The sequence below is a fragment of the Salvelinus namaycush genome, chromosome 21 (genome assembly GCF_016432855.1).
Source record: "Salvelinus namaycush isolate Seneca chromosome 21, SaNama_1.0, whole genome shotgun sequence".
Taxonomy (NCBI): Eukaryota; Metazoa; Chordata; class Actinopteri; order Salmoniformes; family Salmonidae; genus Salvelinus; species Salvelinus namaycush.
This window is the reverse complement of record NC_052327.1, coordinates 37781192-37800666: the sequence shown is the minus strand read 5'-3', so window position 1 is coordinate 37800666 and position 19475 is coordinate 37781192. Positions and strand designations below refer to the sequence as shown.

The following is a 19475-nucleotide window of genomic DNA, read 5'->3' as shown; positions in this document are numbered from 1 at the left end:
AGCATAACCTCTATGCATAATGCTGTTCTCATTCTCTTCCACTCTGATGGATATGCTTCCAGTCTGCTATTTTCTGTTGGCTTTGCAAATGCCATACAAATTAATCAGAATAAAGCATGGTTCTCTTCACTGTATGACAGCCACTTCCTGTTGGTCCCATCTTTACAAAAGAAAACCTTCTGCACCACAGACCTTTCACACTTTTGTTGGAGGTGGAAACTAAAAAACATATCTAGGGCCCCTGACTTCAGCCTCCTAAAATATTACAACATTGGGGTGGCAGTGGTATCCTGGCTCTGGCTCAATCTACATATGTCCACTGCAGATGCACTATCCTCAACCTGGATGAGAAATTAGTATAAATGTGTATAATATTATAACATTAAATACAAAGTAAAATGTTAATATAATAAACTCAGTTTATTTTCAGCAAACAAAACATTTGTAAATATATGTATGAACATAACAAGATTCAACAACTGAGACCATAAACTGAACAAGTTCCACAGACATGTGACTAACAGAAATGGAATAATGTGTCCCTGAGATCCGGGCTCTTCGTTGGCCATGGCAGAACACTGACATTCCTGTCTTGCAGGAAATCACTCACAGAACGAGCAGTATGGCTGGTGGCATTGTCATGCTGGAGGTTCATGTCAGGATGAGCCTGCAGGAAGGGTACCACATGAGGGAGGAGGATGTCTTCCCTGTAACGCACAGCGTTGAGATTGCCTGCAATGACAACAAGCTCAGTCCGATGATGCTGTGACACACCGCCCCAGACCATGACCGACCCTCCACCTCCAAATCGATCCTGCTCCAGAGTACAGGCCTCGGTGTAGCTCATTCCTTCGACGATAAACGCGAATCCGACCATCACCCCTGGTGAGACAAAACCGCGACTCGTCAGTGAAGAGCACTTTTTGCCAGTCCTGTCTGGTCCAGTGATGGTGGGTTTGTGCCCATAGGCGACGTTGCCGATGGTGTCTGGTGAGGACATGCCTTACAACAGGCCTACAAGCCCTTAGTCCAGCCTCCCTCAGCCTATTGCAGACAGTCTGAACACTGATGGAGGGATTGTGCATTTTTGGTGTAACTCGGGCAGTTGTTGTTGCCATCCTGTACCTGTCCCGCAGGTGTGATGTTCGGATGTAGCGATCCTGTGCAGGTGTTGTTACACGTGGTCTGCCACTGCGAGGACGGTCAGCTGTCCGTCCTGTCTCCTTGTAGTGCTGTCTTAGGCTTCTCACAGTACAGACATTGCAATTTATTGTCCTGGCCACATCTGCAGTCCTCATGCCTCCTTGCAGCATGCCTAAGGCATGTTTACGCAGATGAGCAGGGACCCTGGGCATCTTTCTTTTTGTGTTTTTCAGAGTCAGTAGAAAGGCCTCTTTTCATAACTGTGACCTTATTTGCCTACCGTCTGTAAGCTGTTAGTGTGTGTGTGAGGTCTTGTTTTACTGTCCTCATGGTGACGTGTGAGGTCTTGTTTTACTGTCCTCATGGGGACGTGTGTGTGTGTGAGGTCTTGTTTTACTGTCCTCGTGGGGATGTGTGTGTGTGAGGTCTTGTTTTACTGTCCTCGTGGGGATGTGTGTGCGGGAGGTCTTGTTTTACTGTCCTCGTGGGGATGTGTGTGTGGGAGGTCTTGTTTTACTGTCCTCGTGGGGATGTGTGTGTGGGAGGTCTTGTTTTACTGTCCTCGTGGGGATGTGTGTGTGGGAGGTCTTGTTTTACTGTCCTCGTGGGGATGTGTGTGTGGGAGGTCTTGTTTTACTGTCCTCGTGGGGATGTGTGTGTGGGAGGTCTTGTTTTACTGTCCTCGTGGGGATGTGTGTGTGAGGTCTTGTTTTACTGTCCTCGTGGGGACGTGTGTGTGAGGTCTTGTTTTACTGTCCTCGTGGGGACGTGTGTGTGTGAGGTCTTGTTTTACTGTCCTCGTGGGGACGTGTGTGTGAGGTCTTGTTTTACTGTCCTCGTGGGGACGTGTGTGTGAGGTCTTGTTTTACTGTCCTCGTGGGGACGTGTGTGTGAGGTCTTGTTTTACTGTCCTCGTGGGGACGTGTGTGTGAGGTCTTGTTTTACTGTCCTCGTGGGGACGTGTGTGTGAGGTCTTGTTTTACTGTCCTCGTGGGGACGTGTGTGTGAGGTCTTGTTTTACTGTCCTCGTGGGGATGTGTGTGTGGGAGGTCTTGTTTTACTGTCCTCGTGGGGATGTGTGTGTGGGAGGTCTTGTTTTACTGTCCTCGTGGGGATGTGTGTGTGGGAGGTCTTGTTTTACTGTCCTCGTGGGGATGTGTGTGTGGGAGGTCTTGTTTTACTGTCCTCGTGGGGATGTGTGTGTGGGAGGTCTTGTTTTACTGTCCTCGTGGGGACGTGTGTGTGAGGTCTTGTTTTACTGTCCTCGTGGGGACGTGTGTGTGAGGTCTTGTTTTACTGTCCTCGTGGGGACGTGTGTGTGAGGTCTTGTTTTACTGTCCTCGTGGGGACGTGTGTGTGAGGTCTTGTTTTACTGTCCTCGTGGGGACGTGTGTGTGAGGTCTTGTTTTACTGTCCTCGTGGGGACGTGTGTGTGAGGTCTTGTTTTACTGTCCTCGTGGGGACGTGTGTGTGAGGTCTTGTTTTACTGTCCTCGTGGGGACGTGTGTGTGAGGTCTTGTTTTACTGTCCTCGTGGGGACGTGTGTGTGAGGTCTTGTTTTACTGTCCTCGTGGGGACGTGTGTGTGAGGTCTTGTTTTACTGTCCTCGGGGGGACGTGTGTGTGAGGTCTTTTTTACTGTCCTCGTGGGGACGTGTGTGTGAGGTCTTGTTTTACTGTCCTCAGGGGGACGTGTGTGTGAGGTCTTGTTTTACTGTCCTCAGGGGGACGTGTGTGTGAGGTCTTGTTTTACTGTCCTCGTGGGGACGTGTGTGTGAGGTCTTGTTTTACTGTCCTCGTGGGGATGTGTGTGTGTGTGTGAGGTCTTGTTTTACTATCCTCGTGGGGATGTGTGTATGGTCTTGTTTTACTGTCCTCGTGGGGACGTGTGTGAGGTCTTGTTTTACTGTCCTCGTGGGGACGTGTGTGAGGTCTTGTTTTACTGTCCTCGTGGGGACGTGTGTGTGTGTGGTCTTGTTTTACTGTCCTCGTGGGGACGTGTGTGTGTGAGGTCTTGTTTTACTGTCCTCGTGGGGACGTGTGTGTGTGAGGTCTTGTTTTACTGTCCTCGTGGGGACGTGTGTGTGTGTGAGGTCTTGTTTTACTGTCCTCGTGGGGACGTGTGTGTGTGAGGTCTTGTTTTACTGTCCTCGTGGGGACGTGTGTGTGTGAAGTCTTGTTTTACTGTCCTCGTGGGGACGTGTGTGTGTGAGGTCTTGTTTTACTGTCCTCGTGGGGACGTGTGTGTGTGAGGTCTTGTTTTACTGTCCTCGTGGGGACGTGTGTGTGTGAGGTCTTGTTTTACTGTCCTCGTGGGGACGTGTGTGTGAGGTCTTGTTTTACTGTCCTCGTGGGGACGTGTGTGTGAGGTCTTGTTTTACTGTCCTCGTGGGGACGTGTGTGTGAGGTCTTGTTTTACTGTCCTCGTGGGGATGTGTGTGTGAGGTCTTGTTTTACTGTCCTCGTGGGGACGTGTGTGTGTGAGGTCTTGTGTGTTTAGTCTTCCTCTTCCAAGCTTGTTGTTTTCTTGAATGTAAATGTGTTTCCCCCCTCGCAGGCTCGTAGAAGAACCACCACTCAGATGGAGTTGCTCTACGCTAATAGTGACGCCGCCCCTGACATGCCCAGCGGAGATTTCTCCTCCCCCTGTCTCCCATTGGCTGAAACACCAGAAGAGGGCAGAGATCCTGAGACCCCCATTGGCTCATCAGTCAGGGACAGAGACTTTATGGCTCATTCTCCTGGCTTGGCCTCTAAGATGGGCAGCATGTAAGTCTGGGGCAGCTCGTGCTGACTGCTAACCAGCTGCTTCCTGCATGTTGATAGAACTGCTGCTTAATCTGTTTTCATTTTGCCTGACTTTGCCTGACATGTTCTTTAAACCTGCCCTATTGGATTGTAAATCTCCTTCCCAGGCCAGTAGAAACCAAAACGTATCCCTTTAGAAATAACACTAATGCTACAGACAGACAAATGCATGCACACACAGAGACAGACACACTCACATGATTATGAGGCTTGTACAGTATGATCATGCAGGTCTCATGTTCTCTCGTTAGATGTTATGCTCCAACTGTATAGCCCAATGTTAACTTTCCACAATAATAACAGCTTCATCTTTTAACATTTAACGCAAAGAGTTAATAATGCTAGCCAGTTAGTGCACAGTAGTTCTCTATGGCGTGAGCAGCAATACTTTTTCTCTGAGTCGCTGGAGTGTTGGCTGAGAACCAATTCTAGCGGGACTTGAATTAGTAAGATGTGGAGCTGGGGACTGAGTTGAGTGTGATAGAGTATAGCCATAATGCTACACCATAGTGTCCTGATGAACCACGAGCTTGGTGAAGGAGGACGTCTTTATTGGGACTGAATGTCAGGTAACAGTGTGCTATTTGTGTACTGCATGCTCACCCCCTCCATATTGTTTTATTTTGTTTACATCCTTGTTGTCCTTTTTGTTCCTTATGTTTTATGTTGTTGCTAATAACAACCAAACTAAATGTTAGTTCCGGCTCCAGAGCTGCCTCCTCCTCGGGGGCGGAAAAGAGAGTTCCAGAGCCCTCGCCGCTCTCTCGCAGGAAGACCTATGACAGGGCACAAGCGGCGGCTAAGGTCAAGGAGATCAAACAGTAAGAGACTAGCGATGCTCTGGTGGCTGGAGGCCAAAAGCACATCTTTTCCCAACAGACCATGATATCCACCTTTCCCTTTTCTTAATTTCCTATCTCAGGGAGCATGTGGTATCTTAATCAACAAGTATCTGCCTGGTGTGATTATAAACTTACCCTGCCAAGTTCTGCACTGAATTTCATGTAATGAGCTTACTCTTGGGAAATATAGCTAAATATGTTCCTATATCCCTCTTGAATGAGATTAAATGATTAACTTCTGTTTCTCAAAGCGATTCTTTAGTATTCCATTTTAATTCAGTGTTCAACTTGGCCCTCTCAACCTCTTCAAACCCTCTAATGCAAATTTGGCAAATACGATATATAAATCCTATATATTGTCATTGCAGCGAAAGCCAGCTGTTCCTCTCAAACACTTTGAAGTGGATGTAATCTAAAAAGCTAAAGGTCGGGGTGAGGGGAACCATGTTGAAAGCTGTTTCCATTTTGATTCAAACCCTGAGTGAACAAACGGTCTTTCCCGATCAGTTCTCAGGACCCCAGGTGATGAGCGTGCACAACTCAATGTTCTTCGACCAAACGTGAAAAGACTTGTGCTGAGTCTCAGAAATGAACGCAGAGCCTCCTGTGTTTTAAAAGCGTTCTAAAAGGAAATGAATAAGAAGGGTTCCAGAGAAGACATAAGGGGATAGTTTCCAACAATGAAAGATGTTTATTTATTTTAGCCTGTACTGTCTGAGGTACACTACTGGTCAAAAGTTTTAGAACACCTACTTATTCAAGGGTTTTTCTTTATTTTTTACACATTGTAGAATAATAGTGAAGACATCAAAACTATGAAATAACACACATGGAATCATGTAGTAACCAAAAAGTGTTATGCTATATTATATATATATATATATATATATATATATATATATATATATATATATATATATATATATATATATATATACTGCTCAAATAAATAAAGGGAACACTAAAATAACACATTCTAGATCTGAATGAATGAACTATTCTTATTAAATACTTTTTTCTTTACATAGTTGAATGTGCTGACAACAAAATCACACAAAAATGATCAATGTAAATCAAATTTATCAACCCATGGAGGTCTGGATTTGGAGTCACACTCAAAATTAAAGTGGAAAACCACACTACAGGCTGATCCAACTTTGATGTAATGTCCTTAAAACAAGTCAAAATGAGGCTCAGTAGTGTGTGTGGCCTCCACGTGCCTGTATGACCTCCCTACAACACCTGGGCATGCTCCTGATGAGGTGGCGGATGGTCTCCTGAGGGATCTCCTCCCAGACCTGGACTAAAGCATCCGCCAACTCCTGGACAGTCTGTGGTGCAATGTGGCATTGGTGGATGGAGCGAGACATGATGTCCCAGATGTGCTCAATTGGATTCAGGTCTGGGGAACGGGCGGGCCAGTCCATAGCATCAATGCCTTCCTCTTGCAGGAACTGCTGACACACTCCAGCCACATGAGGTCTAGCATTTTCTTGCATTAGGAGGAACCCAGGGCCAAACGCACCAGCATATGGTCTCACAAGGGGTCTGAGGATCTCATCTCGGTACCTAATGGCAGTCAGGCTACCTCTGGCGAGCCCATGGAGGGCTGTGCGGCCCCCCAAAGAAATGCCACCCCACACCATGACTGACCCACCGCCAAACCGGTCATGCTGGAGGATGTTGCAGGCAGCAGAACGTTCTCCACGGCGTCTCCAGACTGTCACGTCTGTCACATGTGCTCAGTGTGAACCTGCTTTCATCTGTGAAGAGCACAGGGCGCCAGTGGCGAATTTGCCAATCTTGGTGTTCTCTGGCAAATGCCAAACGTCCTGCACGGTGTTGGGCTGTAAGCACAACCCCCAACTGTGGACGTCGGGCCCTCATACCACCCTCATGGAGTCTGTTTCTGACCGTTTGAGCAGACACATGCACATTTGTGGCCTGCTGGAGGTCATTTTGCAGGGCTCTGGCAGTGCTCCTCCTGCGTCTCCTGATGTACTGGCCTGTCTCCTGGTAGCGACTCCATGCTCTGGACACTACGCTGACAGACACAGCAAACCTTCTTGCCACAGCTCGCATTGATGTGCCATCCTGGATGAGCTGCACTACCTGAGCCACTTGTGTGGGTTGTAGACTCCGTCTCATGCTACCACTAGAGTGAAAGCACCGCCAGCATTCAAAAGTGACCAAAACATCAGCCAGGAAGCATAGGAACTGAGAAGTGGTCTGTGGTCACCACCTGCAGAACCACTCCTTTATTGGGGGTGTCTTGCTAATTGCCTATAATTTCCACCTGTTGTCTATTCCATTTGCACAACAGCATGTGAAATTTATTGTCAATCAGTGTTGCTTCCTAAGTGGACAGTTTGATTTCACAGAAGTGTGATTAACTTGGAGTTACATTGTGTTGTTTAAGTGTTCCCTTTATTTTTTTGAGCAGTGTATATATATATATGCTATATTTGCTATATTTGAGATTCTTCAAATAGCCACCCTTTGCCTTGATGACAGCTTTACACACTCTTGGCATTCTCTCAACCAGCTTCACCTGGAATGCTTTTCCAACAGTTGTAAGGAGTTCCCACAAATGCTTGTTGGCTGGTTTTCCTTAAGTCTGTGTGCCGACTTACCCCAAACAATCTCAATTTGGTTGAGGTCGGGGGATTGTGGAGGCCAGGTCATCTGATGCAGCACTCCATCACTCTCCTTCTTGGTAAAATACCCCTTACACAGCCTGGAGATGTGTTGCGTCATTGTCCTGTTGAGAAAAAAAAATGATAGTCCCACTAAGTACAAACCAGATGGGATGGTGTACCACTGCAGAATGCTGTGAATTCTAAATAAATCACAGACAGTGTCACCAGCAAAGCACCCCCACACCATAACACCATAACACCCACACCATAACACAAAAATCTCCAATTTGTTCTCCAGAACCAAAGCACAAATTTCCACCGGTCTAATGTCCATTGCTCGTGTTTCTTGGCCCAAGCAAGTCTCTTCTTATTATTGGTGTCCTTTAGTAGTGGTTTCTTTGCAGCAATTTGACCATGAAGGCCTGATTCACACATTCTCTGAACAGTCAATATTGAGATGTGTCTGTTACTGTGAAGCATTTATTTGGGCTGCAATTTCTGAGGCTGGTAACTCTAATGAACTTATCTTCTGCAGCAGAGGTAACTCTGGGTTTTCCATTCCTGTGGCAGTCCTCCCACTTGATGGTTTTTGCAACTGCACTTGAAGAAACTTTCAAAGTTCTTGAAATGTTCCGTATTGACTGACCTTCATGTCTTAAAGTAATGATGGACTGCCGTTTCTCTTTGCTTATTTGAGCTGTTCTTGCCATAATATGTACTTGGTCTTTTACCAAATAGGGCTATCTTCTGTATACCTTGTCACATCACAACTGAATGGCTCAAACACATTAAGAAGGAAATAATTTCCACAAATTACCTTTTAAGAAGGCACACCTGTTAATTGCAATGCATTCCAAGTGACTACCTCATGAAGCTGGTTGAGAGAATGCCAAGAGTGTGCAAAGCTGTCATCAAGGCAAAGGGTGGCTATTTGAAGAATCTCAAATATAAAATATATTTTGATTTGTTTAACACTTTTTTGGTTACTACATGATTTTGTATGTGTTATTTCATAGTTTTGATGTCTTCACTATTATTCTGCAATGAAGAAAATAGTAATAAAAAAAAGAACTTTGGACCGGTAGTGTATGTGTGTGCGTCCATGAATGCGCATTTCCACTGGGGTGCGCGTGTGTGTGTGTGTGTGTGTGTGTGTGTGTGTGTGTGTGTGTGTGTGTGTGTGTGTGTGTGTGTGTGTGTGTGTGTGTGTGTGTGTGTGTGTGTGTGTGTGTGTGTGTGTGTGTGTGTGTGTGTGTGAGAGAGATCTTGTACACTGTACACACTCAGTTCAAAGGCAACTGACTTGTCCTCTGCTTATGTATGTAAACTGAGCCTCAGCCTCCCTGTCCATTGTACCAGCTGTGAGACGAGGAACTCGGACGCCAGCACCCCGTCTCCCCCATCCTCCCCTTCCACCCGCCCTCGTAGCCAAGGCAACGTATTTGTACGTCTGACAGGGTGTCTGGAGAGAGCAGACAGACCGCAGGATAAGTAAGAGGAAGACATACAGTGCTGTGAAAAAGTATTTGCCCCCTTCCTGATGTCTTATGTTTTTGCACATTTGTCACACTTAAATGTTTCAGATCATCAAACTAATTGTAATATTACACAAAGATAACCCAAGTAAACACAAAATGCAGTTAAGTGATAGCCTTTTTCCCTTAATAAATAAAATGATCCGAACCTTCATGGCCCTATGTGACAAAGTAATTGCTCCCCCTTGTTAAATCATGAATTTACTGGTTAATCAAATTTTTGGGAAAGCTGAGTTCAATTTCACTAGCCACACCCAGACCTGATTACTGCCAGACCTGTGAATCAAGAAATCACTTCAATAGAACCTGTCTGACGAAGTGAAGTAGGCCAAAAGATCTCAAAATGCAAGACATCATGCCACGATCCAAAGAAATTCAGGAACAAACAAACAAAGTAATTGACATCTATCAGTCTGGAAAGGGTTACAAAGCTATTTCTAAAGCTTTGGGACTCCAGCGAACCACGGTGAGAGCCATTATCCACAAATGGGAAAAATTTGGAACAGTGGTGAACCTTCCCAGGAGTGGCCGGTCTACCAAAATTACCCCAAGAGCGCAGCGACGACTCATCCAAGAGGTCACAAAAGAACCCACAACAACATCTAAAGAACGGCAGGCCTCACTTGCCTCAGTTAAGGTCAGTGTTCATGACTCAACCATAAGAAAGAGACTGGGCAAAAATGGTACCCATGGCAGAGTTCCAAGGCGAAAACCGCTGCTGACCAAAAATAACAAAGGCTCGTCTCACTTCTGGCAAAAAAAACATCTTGATGATCCCCAAGACTTTTGGGAAAATATTCTGTGGACTGACGAGACAAAAGTTTAACTTTTTGGAAGGTGTGCGTCCAGTTACATCTGGCGTAAAAGTAACACAGCATTTCAGATAAAGAACATCATACCAACAGTCAAATATGGTGGTGGTAGTGTGATGGTCTGGGGCTGCTTTGCTGCTTCAGGACCTGGACGACTTGCTGTGATTGATGGAACCATGAATTCTGCTCTCTACCAAAAGATCCTGAAGGAGAATGTTCGGCCATCAGTTCGTGACCTCAAGCTGAAGTGCACTTGGGTTCTGCAGCAGGACAATGATCCAAAACACACCAGCAAGTCCACCTCTGAATGGCATAAAAAAATAAAGGTTTTGGAGTGGCCTAGTCAAAGTCCGGACTTGAATCTGATTGAGATGCTGTGGCGTGACCTTAAAAAGGCGGTTCATGCTCGAAAACACTCCAATGTGTCTGAATTAAAACAATTCTGCAAAGAAGAGTGGGCCAAAATTCCTCCACAGCGATGTGAAAGACTCCTTGCCAGTTATCGCAAACATTTGATTGCAGTTGTTGCTGCTGAGGGTGGCACAACCAGTTATTAGGTTTAGGGGGCAATTACTTTCTCACATAGGGCCATGAAGGTTTGGATAGCTTTTTTTCCCTTAATAAATAAAATCATCACTTAACTGCATTTTGTGTTATCTTTGTGTAATATTAAAATTTGTTTGATGATCTGAAACATTGTGACAAATGTGCAAAAAAATAAGAAATCAGGAAGGGGGCAAATACTTTTTCACAGCACTGTAAGTTATAAGTAATAAGCATACATTTATAGTTAAGTTATACGCATTGTATAAGTAATAACCATTACTTTTGGTTCAAAAAGTTAGTTATAGTCTATACATCAAATGTTATGAGCAAGGAGGCCTTGGCAGTCAAATGACCAATCACATCTATTGTTTACAGGTATGCTGCATACATTAGGTAGGCTATGATATTGGGATTGATGAGCTCTCTCTCTCTCTCAACTGCACATTAGGAGCTACATCTAAACCACTCATGACACTTTGTCACCTCTCCTCTAGCAAGATTTAGATTTTAGAAAACTTTATTGTCCACAGAATTCCCCTGTCCTGTTCTAGATCACCTTTCATTTCCCACACCCACAAGGGATAATTGGACATTTCAATCAAATCAAAATGTATTTGTCTCATACACAGATTAGCAGATGTTAAAGCAGGTGCAACAAAATGCTATGTGGTGTGTGTGTGTGTATGGACAATATATAAGTAGGAAAAATACTGTATGTACAGCAGTAGTTATATAGGATGAGCTATGTGGAGAATACAGTATGTACAGCAGTAGTTATATAGGATGAGCTATGTGGAGAATACAGTATGTACAGCAGTAGTTATATAGGATGAGCTATGTCCAGAATACAGTATGTACAGCAGTAGTTATATAGGATGAGCTATGTCCAGAATACTGTATGTATAGCAGTAGTTATATGGGATGAGCTATGTGGAGAATACAGTATGTATAGCAGTAGTTATATAGGATGAGCTATGTCCAAAATACAGTATGTACAGCAGTAGTTATATAGGATGAGCTATGTGGAGAATACAGTATGTACAGCAGTAGTTATATAGGATGAGCTATGTCCAGAATACAGTATGTACAGCAGTAGTTATATAGGATGGGCTATGTCCAGAATACAGTATGTACAGCAGTAGTTATATAGGATGAGCTATGTCCAGAATACTGTATGTATAGCAGTAGTTATATGGGATGAGCTATGTGGAGAATACAGTATGTACAGCAGTAGTTATATAGGATGAGCTATGTCCAGGATACAGTATGTACAGCAGTAGTTATATAGGATGAGCTATGTGGAGAATACAGTATGTACAGCAGTAGTTATATAGGATGAGCTATGTGGAGAATACAGTATGTACAGCAGTAGTTATATAGGATGAGCTATGTGGAGAATACAGTATGTACAGCAGTAGTTATATAGGATGAGCTATGTCCAGGATACAGTATGTACAGCAGTAGTTATATAGGATGGGCTATGTGGAGAATACAGTATTTACAGCAGTAGTTATATATATTTAGAGCTATGTCCAGGATACAGTATTTACAGCAGTAGTTATATATATTTAGAGCTATGTCCAGGATACAGTATTTACAGCAGTAGTTATATAGGATGAGCTATCAGGTCTACCGCTGTTGTCATCAACAAACTTGATGATTGAGTTGGATGAACAGGGTGTACAGGAGGGGGCTGAGCACGCACCCCTGTGGGGTCCTTGTGTTGAGGATCAGCGTGTGTTGAGGATCAGCGTGGCTGAGGTGTTGTTGCCTACCTTCACCACCTGGGGTCGCCTCGTCAGGAAGTCCAGGACCCAGTTGTGCAGAGAGGGGTTCAGACGAAGGGCCCTGAACTTAGTGATGATCTTGGAGGGCACTATTGTGTTGAAGGCTGAGCTGTAGCATAGATTCTGATTGGTCAGACCAGCTTTGAACAGTCCTTACCATGGGTGCTTCCTGTTTAAGTTTCTGGAAGAGCAGAATGGAGGCGTGTTCTGATTTGCCGCGGGGGAGGGCCTTATAGCCGTCCCGGAAGGGAGAGTAACAATGATCAAGTGTCTTCTATCCACGTGTAGCACAGGACATGTGTTGGTAGAATTTATTAAGCATTTTCCTCAGATTTCCTATCCAATTATCTATTTTCCTTCTGTTCACATAGCGTGGATGAAGTCTCCACCTATGTCACACGGTGCGCTTTATCTGGTGTGTCCCTATCTGCACAACGACTTGTTTTTGTTGTCACCCAACAACTTTTATTCAAGAACAAGAATTAAAGTTTCAAGTGAAAGTACTGTCATTGTAGAAGGATTGTGTTTATATGAAGAACAAAATGTTACTTTGAGCTCTATTGAAAATCTCTGCCAGTTACGCCACCAATATCTACTTGTCTGCCCCGTGTCTTGATGTACTTTGTATGGTTCCGTTCAGCTCTTGTTAGCCTGACCGTTCTTGTCACTTTGGGTACTTAGTTTTTTACTTTGATTTGCAGCATGTTGCTAACTGGCATGTAAATGTGTGCCTGCAGTGGTAGGCGGAAACCGGTTACCATTTTCTCTGACCCTGCTATTGACATCTCAATACCTGTGTGTGTGTGTGGTTTCTTCCTCTCTAGAGGGGTAATCAACCCAGTGCCCTCTTCAAAGGGCAGTCGGTCAGCAACACTACAGTGTGTCCACGTGGCTGAGGGTCACACTAAAGCGGTGTTGTGTGTTGACTCTACTGATGACCTCCTCTTCACCGGCTCCAAAGGTCAGACTCTGTCCACTTCTCTTCCTCACTCATCTTCATCAGCGGATCACTATAATTGATCACAGATCAATAATGTCTCATGTCTTGTTGTTATCCTTCCAGACCGTACGTGTAAGGTGTGGAACCTGGTGACGGGTCAGGAGATCATGTCCCTGGCGGGTCACCACAACAATGTGGTGTCAGTCCGCTACAGCTCCAGCCTGGTCTTCACCGTCTCCACCTCCTACATCAAGGTCTGGGACATCCGAGACTCAGCCAAGTGCATCCGCACCCTCACGTGAGTGTCAAGAAATAGAAACAGTGTCAACACCATAACAATTTTTGGGGGGACAGGCTACACAATATGACATCTGTAGCACCAGTATATGATTAACTTGACTCAATCATAACACCAGTGCAAGTGTTACACCTGTTGTTAATAAATACAGACAATCTGGGATTAATTAACTTGAAGATCTACCTGCATCTACCTGGATTTGTAGGACTTTTGCCGGATAGAATGAAGTGTTTAACAGAATCATCATATTCTACAGGTCTTCTGGTCAGGTGACTCCTGGCGATGCCTGTGCGTCCAGCACCAACCGGACTGTCACCATCCCGGCAGGAGAGAACCAGATCAACCAGATTGCCCTCAACCCCAGCGGCTCTGTCCTGTACGCCGCCGCCGGCAACTCTGTCAGAGTCTGGGACGTAGGAAGGTACGCTATGGCACAGCATGGCAGTCATTTTGTCAGAGCGAAGTCCAGAAAAGGGCTCTGTCTTCAGAACAATTCTCTCTTTCTCACTACTATAATGTGCAGATCTATGATAGATCTAGAGGCTACTGCTTGTATTGAATGTCGATTCCCTTGCTGATCTGTGGTAGAGCTTGTACCTGTTCTCTCAGTGAGTGTTGTCATTCCAAGTTGTCTTTCTTGCAGTAACGCAATTCATCTCAGAAGATTTGCTATCATATTAAATCCCAATATTTTCTCTCTCTCTCTCTCTTGATCAGATTTGTATCTACAGGGAAGCTGACTGGTCACCTGGGTCCAGTCATGTGTCTGACTGTGGACCAGAGCGGGAATGGTCAGGATCTGGTCATCAGCGGCTCCAAGGACCATTACATCAAGGTGTGTGAGGCTGGGTTATGGTGTGTGTGAGGCTGGGTTATGGTGTGTGTGAGGCTGGGTTATGGTGTGTGTGAGGCTGGGTTATGGTGTGTGTGAGGCTGGGTTATGGTGTGTGTGAGGCTGGGTTATGGTGTGTGTGAGGCTGGGTTATGGTGTGTGTGAGGCTGGGTTATGGTGTGTGTGAGGCTGGGTTATGGTGTGTGTGAGGCTGGGTTATGGTGTGTGTGAGGCTGGGTTATGGTGTGTGGGTTACCATCTGTGTGAGGGTAGATTACTGTGTGTGGGTTACGGTGTGTGTGAGGGTGGGTTACGGTGTGTGTGAGGGTGGGTTACGGTGTGTGTGAGGGTGGGTTACGGTGTGTGTGAGGGTGGGTTACGGTGTGTGAGGGTGGGTTACGGTGTGTGAGGGTGGGTTCTATATTCATTGTAGAAAAGAAGTTAACACACGATATTACATCTCTGAATTATTTATTGTGGATGTTTCAGTCAGAGACCTTTTTCTGCATGTTGTTTCATGTTTGCATATGGATCATGTTGGATTTTGTATTTGTTTTCTATGTAATACGAATTAGCCTAGCTGATTCTCTGCTGTGACTTGAGTAGTGTTGTTTATGGGCTGTCTGTTTCAGGTGTTTGACTAGTGCTGTTTATGGGCTGTCTGTTTCAGGTGTTTGACTAGTGCTGTTTATGGGCTGTCTGTTTCAGGTGTTTGACTAGTTCTGTTTATGGGCTGTCTGTTTCAGGTGTTTGAGTAGTTCTGTTTATGGGCTGTCTGTTTCAGGTGTTTGAGTAGTGTTGTTTATGGGCTGTCTGTTTCAGGTGTTTGACTAGTGCTGTTTATGGGCTGTCTGTTTCAGGTGTTTGAGTAGTGTTGTTTATGGGCTGTCTGTTTCAGATGTTTGACTAGGGCTGTTTATGGGCTGTCTGTTTCAGGTGTTTGACTAGTGCTGTTTATGGGCTGTCTGTTTCAGGTGTTTGACTAGTGCTGTTTATGGGCTGTCTGTTTCAGATGTTTGACTAGTGCTGTTTATGGGCTGTCTGTTTCAGGTGTTTGACTAGTTCTGTTTATGGGCTGTCTGTTTCAGGTGTTTGACTAGTTCTGTTTATGGGCTGTCTGTTTCAGGTGTTTGAGTAGTGTTGTTTATGGGCTGTCTGTTTCAGGTGTTTGACTAGTGCTGTTTATGGGCTGTCTGTTTCAGGTGTTTGACTAGTGCTGTTTATGGGCTGTCTGTTTCAGGTGTTTGACTAGTGCTGTTTATGGGCTGTCTGTTTCAGGTGTTTGACTAGTGCTGTTTATGGGCTGTCTGTTTCAGGTGTTTGACTAGTGCTGTTTATGGGCTGTCTGTTTCAGATGTTTGACTAGTGCTGTTTATGGGCTGTCTGTTTCAGGTGTTTGACTAGTTCTGTTTATGGGCTGTCTGTTTCAGATGTTTGACTAGTGCTGTTTATGGGCTGTCTGTTTCAGATGTTTGACTAGTGCTGTTTATGGGCTGTCTGTTTCAGATGTTTGACTAGTGCTGTTTATGGGCTGTCTGTTTCAGGTGTTTGACTAGTTCTGTTTATGGGCTGTCTGTTTCAGATGTTTGACTAGTGCTGTTTATGGGCTGTCTGTTTCAGGTGTTTGACTAGTGCTGTTTATGGGCTGTCTGTTTCAGGTGTTTGACGTGGCAGAGGGGGCCCTGGGTGCTATTGGCCCCACACACAACTTTGAGCCTCCCCACTACGATGGTATCGAGTCCCTGGTGGTGCAGGGGGACGTCCTCTTCAGTGGCTCCAGGGACAACGGCATTAAGAAGTGGGACCTAGCCCGCAAAGACCTACTGCAGGTAAGAGATACAGATTGACGTTTATTGGCATGAATCTTGCCCTGGAGCCAGAACAGAGATTTCTTCTAGATGGGCCAGCTGCAAAGTCAGAATTGGCTATGTAGTAAAAATGTATGCAAACTAAAATTAGTTTTCTTCATTTAGGGTTAGGTTTAAAATGAGAGATTATGACTTTGTGGCTTTGCCAGTCAGTGACTTCCAGGGAAAGAATCATGACAATAAATGCTAATCTGTGTAACAGAGGGAGAACTGTCACTGACTATTTTGGCGAATCATGCTTTTGGGGAGGTGGTGCTTGAAGTGAGGGGCAGGTATTTTAAATGGAAAGTTCTTTGATAAACACTGCTACCTGAAAACTAGTTGAATGGGAAACGGAGTCTGTATGTACTAAGTTGTCTGTATGTCTAACAGCTAGTGCCCAATGCCCACCGTGACTGGGTGTGTGCCCTGGGTGTGGTGCCTGGCTCTCCGGCCCTGCTGAGTGGCTGTAGAGGAGGGGTGCTCAAGCTTTGGCACACAGACACACTGGGGGCCCTGGGGGAACTCAAGGGCCACGAGAGCCCCATCAACGGCATCTCCACCAACAGCAGCCACCTCTTCACAGCATCTGAGTGAGTCACAGAACCACAAACACACACGCACGCACACAAGTGCCTGGATGCAGCCAATGCAGTGACACTGTTTTTCTGCTCTGTAATTTGATAGTGATCGAACAGTGAAGATCTGGCGTGCCCGGGGCGGACTCGACAGTACCTTAGAGACAACGGCGGACACCACTGACGAGGTGGCCAATAACTGAACATGGCCGTGACCTCCCGCCGTGACCCTTAACCTTGGACGCTGCTGACTAGCACTTTTACCTCTGACCTTTCACCTTGGAAACCATGGAAACCGCCCCCCCCAGCTCCCACATACTGTAACCATGACAACTGTGCAAGCCCGCAGGAATGGAATCTTATCTCAGCAAAAGTAGCTGTAGTCTTTCTCCAGAGTGAGATATATGTATCCTTAGGGAAATATATCTAGTCTAACCTGCCTGGCAGTTGCACTGACTTGTGCAGAATAAATACTCTGTTTGCTTGGTAGACATCTTTCCCTCTCAGCTCATATTAAGTATTTAGTAAGCCCACAAGGGTCATATTTAGACACACATACACACACACATACATACATACATATAGAGGCAGATCTTGAGGGTCTTTCTGGGCTGGGGGAGTTAATGAAGGAGAGTGGTGCGGAGAGGAGGTAAAGAGGATGGGTGGGCCACTGGGCTCTGTAGCTGGCCACTGGGCTCTGTAGCTGGCCTACAAGACCCGGACCAGGTTCTCCAGTGGCACAGCAAAGGAACAGAAGCACTGTAAGCAGAACCACTGTCTGTCCTTATCTGATATCAATGTGGCTTTATGTCAACTGACAAATCACCGCACCCCCTTAAATCACCGCTTGGTTTAAATGTTATTTTGCTTCGAATTCAGCTCCCACTTATTGTAGCTGATCAAATTGTAAAACTTGTCTTGTACTTTACCTGTCAACTGGATACACTAACTAACAATACTCTTGTAACCACTTGGAAAACGCCTTCAGTCAGTCACCTTCTGTCTGCTATCTTAGTCTTTACACGTAATCCTTACTGACTCTATGTGCAAATACAATGTCTCTTTGAGGATACACTGACTGTCTTCACTCACTCATAATTTATATCTATGTAGTAATGTACGATTCTCCTCTTAATGCTGTTACCACACCCTCCCTCTAAAAGTTGTGAACTAACCTAACGCCTGTGCTGCTAAGTTGTTTGCTCACCTTTGACCCATAGAGGTCTTCTGTTCTGGACCCCAGGTGAGGTCCACCTGGTAATCGTAGTTACGTACTGTATATAATAATGTAAAGTGTGAGGAGGAGAGGAGCCGTTTACCTGTGCCTGTACTGTAAGCCTCTCCTATCCTGGTCCTGGAAGTCCCCAGTGTATGGTGGTTGTATCCTGTGTGCCAGTTTTACTGCACATTACAACTGCCATATTTGTGATTGCTGTGAGCCAGGGCTGGGGTCAATACCATTTCAATTCCAGTCAATTCAGAAAGTAACACAAATTAGAGATGGCATTTTTGTGTACTTCCTAAATTGACTGACTAGATTTGAAATGGAATTGACCCCAACTATGGTGTAAGATGAACTAACTGTCAAATGATTAATTGTATCTGCTGTCTCCTGGAACTATTGAATGTTAATGTTAGGACTAGTAGCAGCAGCCAGCAACACATGATCTATATGTTAACAGTATTGTATGATGAAGTCAACTGAAGGTCAGCATTGTAGATCACCAAAACTCGCTCTACAAGGGAAACTGAGGACCATAATTCAGAGACGGTGTTCTAACAGCACTCTTAATGCTTTTGAACAGAACCTCTCTCCCTGACCCTGTGTCAGCCTGTTATGTTTCTTGGTCTGAGTCTGAAATGGCACCCTATTGCCTATATATTGCACTACTTTTGTACATAGCACTATGGACCCTGGTCAAAAGCTAGTGCACTATATAGGGAATAGGGTGCAATTTCAGATGCAACCCTGATCCTCTTGTTCTGTTAAACTGTATGTATTAAAACCAATCCTGGGTTCCCTTCTGGAGTTTAACTGTAGACGACCCTCCCCAAAATGGCTGACTCTGTACTGTAGCAGTTCTGATGTCAGATGCCTGGTGAAATAAATGTCATCCTTCAAAAACCACCCTATGTGTGTACATCTGGGTCTGTTTATTTTGAGGGAGGTTGGGGATTGAGGGGGAGAGCACTGATGAAGAAGTGCACTACAAGGATTGGAGCTGTAGTACTCACTGATCTACGAACCTGATTGGATAAGTGAAAGTAAGGCATTCACCTACATTAAAAAGCTATGCTTACTGGAAGGGAGCAGGGTTTCAAAATAGCATTTTATTTTCAAAATCCTAACCAGATGTATCCTCTAGATGGCAGTAGTGTCACTTGTAATTAATCAACAAGCAAGGCACAGAATGGCTAGCTGTACATTGTAATGACCTCATTGCTTACAATACAATTTTGGAGCACAAACATCCAAGTGAAAACTGTTATTTACTTGTAACTCATCCGGAAAACCAGAACCAAATCTCAGACTATTTTCAAAATGACTATTATCCTAAAATATTCTGTACTGAACTAGATCAATGATTGCTGCACGTAAGGGCTAGTTCCTCAGAGACAGATAAGGCAAGTCCTGAACTCAATGAAAAAACGGCCCTAAATGTTTAAGGCATGTTTAACTGTGATGATATGAAATTCAATTTCAGGGTGTAGGTGAATATTTTAGAACTACAGAGTAAAGCAAAGGTCTCCGAATTGCCAGTTCCGTGTCTCTCAGTTTGTAGTATGCCCTTTGCAATAGAAAATACATGAAATTGTACTGTAAATTATTTAACAGCTGTGGTTGTGCTCATGATGATTTTATCGCAGA

General features: G+C 44.9%; 1 protein-coding gene across 1 annotated transcript in view; it reads left to right on the top strand.

Moving 5' to 3' along the window:
• kif21a (kinesin family member 21A) overlaps nt 1–18735 on the top strand; it is a 69446-nt gene extending 50711 nt beyond the window's left edge. The window contains exons 25-34 of the mRNA XM_039017667.1: nt 3700–3911; nt 4661–4771; nt 8791–8922; nt 12936–13072; nt 13175–13349; nt 13606–13770; nt 14067–14184; nt 15840–16010; nt 16422–16621; nt 16716–18735. Of these exons, the coding sequence (XP_038873595.1) occupies nt 3700–3911; nt 4661–4771; nt 8791–8922; nt 12936–13072; nt 13175–13349; nt 13606–13770; nt 14067–14184; nt 15840–16010; nt 16422–16621; nt 16716–16809 (1515 nt within the window). The 3' untranslated portion in view covers nt 16810–18735. The remainder of the gene's footprint in view (nt 1–3699; nt 3912–4660; nt 4772–8790; nt 8923–12935; nt 13073–13174; nt 13350–13605; nt 13771–14066; nt 14185–15839; nt 16011–16421; nt 16622–16715) is intronic.
• The last annotated feature ends 740 nt before the right edge of the window (nt 18736–19475 follow it).